Raw genomic sequence first — 6,467 nt, 5'->3', positions numbered from 1 at the left:
GCCCCTCCGCCCGCCGCCGCCCCGCGGCCCGACCGCGTCCTGTGGGGAAACCTGGACCGTCCTGTGTGTGTCCCCCGACGGGGGCGACTTCCTCCATCCAAGCATCGCCCCCTAAAAGCCTCCGCACTCATGCCCCTTCCGTGCCCACATTACCGGTTTTCTTTATGCGCGGGGCTTTTAACCATCAGACACTCGAGAACTCATTTCCTGAACCAGACCTATCCACCATTTTTCTTCTCACAGGCATTCACTGAACTGTTGCTCTAGGCAGCAGCATGTGTCTCAGCTTCATGTGGAAGGCGACAACGGGAGAGAAAAGCAAGGCAGGGACAATGGGGTCTCCTGGTTTTACTGATGTTTTCTGGCATTTTGTTCCAGCTGCTACCTTTAACAGGCTTCTGTTCAGCTTGGAACACCGTTCGGCATCCCACTTTTGTGACAGTCCAGCAGCTCAAAGCCCTAAAATGGGCCTATGGTCTCTCCAGGGATTTCTATCCCTTCCTTATGCCCACCCTAATGCTTGTGCAGACACACACGAAGTTCATCCAGGGAACTCGTCTGAAAACGTGAGTATATTCGGTACACATGACCTTTACCATAATGAACTCATTAAGAACCATAATGAACTGACAGCTCATGCAGTCACCACTGCAAGTGATTCGTAGAACACGTTAAGAACTCGCCAACGAAGTTTTAGTTGACAAGCAGGTATTCTTTATTGCAGCACTGGGAGACACAGGGGAGATCTCCTCCTAAAGTGTGTCTCGTTTAAGCATCGAACAGACCGTGATTATATTGGTGCTTAACGTACCTATTCATTACATTTCCCATAGATGTCATACATATGCATTAGTTGTCCGAGAGTTGTTTTAAATGATTCCACGCCCATTTTCGCATGCGCATAACAACGTGGTAGTGGTCTTCGGTGGTCGTTTTACTTCTTCCAACGATCTTCATCACTTGGCTGTTCCTTGAACTCTTGTTGTGGAAGTCTTTGAAGCATGCGCAGTAGATAATGCTTACACCAGCTTAATTAGTTCACTAATATTACTGACATAAGCGAGTGATTTCTCCTCGTCCTTCTACTTATCGGTTAACTTCGCTACAGCACCTCCTGCACATCTGCTAGTGTCAGATACTCTCTAGCTGCAGTCCTGTTTTGGTTACAATAAATATTGCACAAAGGTCATAAGGTTCAAAAACTATGTCAGCTACAACGATTTATCTTATACAAGGACCCTTATTATGTTCTTTTGGTTGGGCTTTTTTAGGTTTGGAAAGTTCTGTTGTTATGTACAAAGCCACCAAGCTTAAAGTTACTTCAAACTGAACTTTCTTACTTACAAGGGAATATATTTCATTTTGTACTTCCTCATCTCACAAGGAAGAAGTCTGCTGGGATTACAGCAGAGGAGATGTATGTCAGCATGAGATATCCTGTGCGGTGCTGAGAACGCTGAAAAGCAGTGGACAGTTGCGGTGACTACACACTCAGACATGAAGCCAACTGCCCCTACTCCTTAGCTGCCAGGTACAGACTTCGCAGAGTAAACTGGAGATTTCTGGAGTAAGTAGTTTTCTAAACTGCCAGGATGCTGAATCCCAGAGGACAATGGCCCAAAGGTGGGCTATTGCTATACACGTTGCTCTTTCACATTTCATAGCTGCACCATGTCTTAAGACTTAAAGGGAACCAAAGACACTCAGAATTTGTTTTAACTAGCATCTAAAGTTGGTTTACTCTCTCCTGCCATAAGACGGCTTTGCTAGAACTGCAAAACTGAAAACATAACGGAAATTTCATTCGCTTCCATTTTAAGCTTGACTAAAATAAAAAGTAAGCTCAGAAAAAGAAAATAAAACTAAATTATCTTCCTTACCACCCCCACTAAGAAAGAAGGATATATCAGCACTCACCAGGTGATAATAATTGATTTAATTTTTATTTAAGTTATCATTTAAGTTCTGAAAGTAATTTTTCACTTGCTTCGGAACTCTGAACCTTCTCTGGTAGGTTGTTGTTAGTGTTCTTTAAACAATTATCAGGCTTCTCTGTTTTACTATTCCCAATTCACAATTAATGGTGTAGTGCTACAGTAATAATGCCAACAGCAAATGATTGTGTAAACCTTGCAGACACTACCACCCACAATCCAGTTTCTCACATCAACCTCGAATTTATCCATTATCCAACTTAACACCTAAATCGGTGAGCATGTATAGCCACAGTTATGGAAGTGTGGCTCTGATGGCAACTCATCCATACACTTCTTCATATTCCTTGTATTTTTTTCCTTTCATAGTGTATACAAATGCATGTACAAACAGCTCTTGACAGAACTCTACCTCAGCAGTGAATTAATTTACAAGACAGTAAAAACAGCTTACGTTGTTACTGTTGGCATGTTATTTTCAGTCTTCAAGGCTTAGCAAAATCAAGATCATGCAAAAGCAGTCTCATTGCGTTCTACTGCTTTTTTAAGCGTGTTCCAGTTGCAAAAAAGTAACTAGGTTCTTCTTCCGTCAAAAATATAAAACTTTTCAGTCCCAAAGCAGTGTTCCCAGAGAAATAGATGAATGAACATGTATTTGAAAAAAGAAGCACAAACAGAACATAGTTGGAACATACCTACAAAGTTTGATCTTGCTAAGTAAAGAACATATTAACTCAGGGATCTATTTGTTGGACTGTATTTCTTTAAAGTATTCTGAGGCATCTCCTCAGGACTGGTGCTGTTTGTAGGACAGTACTGGAGACACTGGCAAAACTGGTGTTACTGAAGTTGTAGTTAACACGTGATTCTGGAATATAAACATTTTAATCCTACCAAACACCCAAAGGAAGATAAGGAGAATGCTGACATACTGGATCCAGGCAAATTTAATCACTTCCCAAAATCCTGGCTGATATTTAAAGAAAGTCAAGGAGTGTTCAAGAAGAAGCTTCTGCTACTACCACTGCAATAACTCAACAAAGGAACTCCAAGGTGGAAAGGCAAAACATATTGTTAACAAAACTTGTTAAGACATCAGTTCATGTGGCGAATGCAAAGCTTTTTACCATAGTATGCAACAACAGTTGCAGAGAATGTCTATCCTAGAAGACATTTAAATCAATACTGTACAAAGTGCCTAGTTTGTCCCTGACTCACCAGAAAGTAGTTATTGGTAGTACTCAGGCAGGTAAACAAACCTCATAAGAAGTGTGATCAAACAATTTTTTTTAAACACAGGCTTGTTCTTGTCAGAGAAAATAAGTAAAAAGCATAATGAACAAAGAATTATTTTATAGGGGAAAAAAAAAAAATCAGGTATGTCTGCACATGCAACGTATTTGCCACATCCACTGCAGAGGTAGTTATGATTTGGTGAGCTTACCTTGCATTCAGATGTCTAATGATTTGCTTTAAGTCACAGAATACAGTATCGTGCTTTGCTAGTGGTATCTATGACACATTGGGACGGCAGGTGCTGGAGGAGCAAAGCAAGACTTCCGAAGGATATTCACTGTGAATGGCTAAGAAACTCCCATAAAGGCCAGTATAGAAAGGCTGAAAAGCAACGCGGATTCCCAGCAGCGAAAGACAAAAAGTGGTTATGCAAGCAGAACCATCTGGAGGAAAGGGCAGATAGGTATTCAGTTAGCTCCAGAAGTATAGCATTTGCTTAGCTAACAAAGAAGAGGTTCAGCAACAAGTCTAGAAGAAAACAATTTTCATTTGGCCTATATGCGAAGGCCTAAATAATGCAACCCTGTTATGTCACAGTTTATGCAGTTTTCAAAGGATATAATATAACTTCCACTGGGTAATGAATAGTGGCGTTAATGATAAATGGTGTATCTGCTGCTCTTCCAGCCATCCAGAGAGGGTTGGGATCTGCAAAGACTGTTGTAACTAAAATGGGGAAAGGAAACATCCAGGTTAAGGGGCTTTTCAGTCTTAATATATAGCTCAGATCCTCACAGAACAGCTGCCAGTATTAGAGCTGCCCTGTAATTCACAGCCGTACATTCAGGCTTACCATTTCTATCCCAATATGCTGCAATGATGTTTGTTAGATCATAGTCACTCGCAAAGGGACTTGTGCCATTCACCACAGACACCTGTTACAACGAAGAGATACATGCATTATTTGTCCACTCTTCCAAGTTTTTTATGCTAAGTAACCATGCCCTTGAAGGAATACACATACTGAATGTTTTGGCAGAATAACCTGATTCACCTTTCAGCCCAACAAGAAAACACCAGTTCCAAAGTTCTGTGGTCTACTCTGTGCAAAAGTATGAATAATTAGGGTGTCACCTATGGCACTAGGAGGATAAAGAGAGGGGAGAATTGATGGAGAAGGAAAAAAGTTTCCTCACGTTGTATCTGGTATCCAATCCACAATAGTTAAGTAATTGCCTCTGGTTCAGTTTCAGGTCTCCATTCATATAGAGCTGAGACCCTGGCACAGGAGAAAAATACTGAAGAAAAGCCATGCTCTGCATCACAAGCGTTGACATCCTCTGAAACGGTGAACATGAGAGAAGAGAATTTAGGGAGGGGTGGGGAACACAACACACTTTTCTAATTCTTTGTATCTACGTAGTTTCTGCATGGATTTTACTTTTTCCCTGACTCCCAGTTTCAGACTGTCACATTAGTCTAAACAAGAGAACACAAAATAAGAAATATTAATTACATTTTAGGGTTTTTTTGAAAGCGAACTACCTTACTTGTAGTGTTAACTTGTAAGTTAATTAATTTTATAAACCAAACAGTTCCATGGGAAATTCAGTGAAGTCCAGCAATCTGTGGCTAATGACAGAAAGATTCAACTTAACATAACATGTGAAAAGCAGCAAGATAACTAAACACATTCACTGGAGACACACTTTAAAATACTCAAGCAGTCAAAGCCAGCTAAGGACTCCTGCTGTGCAGGAAGGCCCAAATAAGTACCTTCGCCCTTATCAACCACTCAATCTGAAGGAAAATTTTCTTATTTACCGTAAAACAAAGGTGCTGTGAAAATCGGAACTGTCTGTGATACTAATCACTGACCTGAAACTCCAGCACAAATTCAGGACTGTCAGGCCTTTACTCTGGTCCTCATAGGTCTGAGAATGTCTTCTACACCATGCACCAAAATCCAAAATGAAATGAAACCAAAACCAAGACCCACAAAACGTATCAAAAGATGCAACAGAGCTAGACTAGGAATGACTCAGCAGAGGAGGAGAAAATTAAATATTTGCTAGTAAAATAAAACTTTTAGGTAGTAATTTAAAATATGGAAAGGTTCTTTCAGGCTTTGCATAATCACTACTAGAATATTGTATTGGGCCTAAATGTCACAACAAATTAAATTAGAAATGCTCACATAAAGGTGGTAGGAAAAGAGTAGAATCAGCTGAACACCAATTACATGCTCTGTAGGTTGCAGCGGAAGTTCCAATCTAAAATGCAACTGATCCATTTTGCCATCTTGGTTTTTGTCTTCTTCTCTAGTCTAGGAGAACCAGTAACATTTTTAGTTGTTTTTTTGAAAACGGGAACTTCTCTTAGAGAGAAAACCAAAGGTAAAACCCCAGGGGATCTCCACAACTGCAGCATGCACACACTGAGGGAGCAGATGAACCACTGTTAGCAAAGCAATAAAAAGCTCCTTGATTTTATTAGACACAGGACTAGAAGCTGCAGTTTTGTCTGTTATCCAATGTCTCATATGTCCCGCAGGGAGGGAAAGCGTATCAGGCTCTTCAAGGTCTCTTCTGCCCTGTGCCATTACAACCATCTCCCCTGCGTGCTAACAAAGCACACCTTAGTGCCGGATCTTCTGTCACATCCTGTGCAAGCCTGTGACTTACGGTCAGGCTTTTGCCTCTTGCCATTGCAGCCTGCCTCTTAATGGCCTCTGCATGCCAGTTCCTGGTTATAAGCCAAGGCGTGCCACACTTCTGTGCCACAAATACCCAGTGCTTCAGCTATCTGGATGCATAACAGGACCGTAACAGAGGAAATGCAAAAACGTAACTGCCAATGTTGAATCCCAGAAGGAAGAGCTGCAGGACAGAAGCCATGCAGCTTAGAAAGCACATACCTGCTTTGAAAACCAGGGGCTACAGAGCAACCCCGGCAAACTTCAGACCATGATAAGCCATGTGGAGCATCAAGGCAGTAACTAATTTGAGTAAACTGATGTGTTCATGCAAACTACCATTAGTGCTTAGGGACATGGTTTACTGTTGAATAGGTACTGTTAGGTTAATGGTTGGACTTGATGATCTTAAGGGTCTTTTCCAACCTAAACGATTCTACAACACTGAGAGGAAGTAAAACCGGACTGGTTAAAAAGCACTTGTCCCGAGTGAGTTCCGGTGTGAGGCACGAAGTGACACATGAAGCTGCTGCTACCGGGAGGCAGCAGAGCAGGAGAGGCCTCCTGCTCACAGCACCACCAGCACTAGCCCCGGCCCTGCT

At 41.6% G+C, this 6,467-nt stretch overlaps 1 protein-coding gene across 1 annotated transcript; it reads right to left on the bottom strand.

Moving 5' to 3' along the window:
* Nucleotides 1-2,721: 2,721 nt before the first annotated feature.
* On the bottom strand, nucleotides 2,722-5,781 carry TMEM231 (transmembrane protein 231). The gene is made up of 6 exons (XM_010012752.1): nucleotides 5,629-5,781; nucleotides 5,368-5,496; nucleotides 4,367-4,510; nucleotides 4,024-4,105; nucleotides 3,795-3,896; nucleotides 2,722-2,915 (listed from the first exon to the last, which is right to left on the bottom strand). The coding sequence occupies exons 1-6, from the start codon at nucleotides 5,779-5,781 to the stop codon at nucleotides 2,722-2,724; spliced, it is 804 nt and encodes a 267-aa protein (XP_010011054.1).
* Nucleotides 5,782-6,467: the final 686 nt, after the last annotated feature.

This window comes from Nestor notabilis, unplaced genomic scaffold (genome assembly GCF_000696875.1).
Source record: "Nestor notabilis isolate BGI_N333 unplaced genomic scaffold, ASM69687v1 scaffold28614, whole genome shotgun sequence".
NCBI lineage: Eukaryota > Metazoa > Chordata > Aves > Psittaciformes > Psittacidae > Nestor > Nestor notabilis.
The sequence above is the reverse complement of the archived record's forward strand: the minus strand, read 5'-3'. Positions and strand labels throughout refer to the sequence as shown.

What these genes read in the sequence shown, in the direction of transcription:
- TMEM231 (XM_010012752.1), bottom strand. Translation starts at nt 5,781, where the DNA reads ATGGTTGTAATGGCACAGGGCAGAAGAGACCTTGAAGAGCCTGATACG. An exon ending in TTTTTATTGCTTTGCTAACA is followed by an intron (nt 5,497 to 5,628) that starts GTGGTTCATCTG and finishes TGGTTCTCCTAG; the next exon opens with ACTAGAGAAGAAGACAAAAA. An exon ending in TCATTACCCAGTGGAAGTTA is followed by an intron (nt 2,916 to 3,794) that starts TATTATATCCTT and finishes CCTTGACTTTCT; the next exon opens with TTAAATATCAGCCAGGATTT.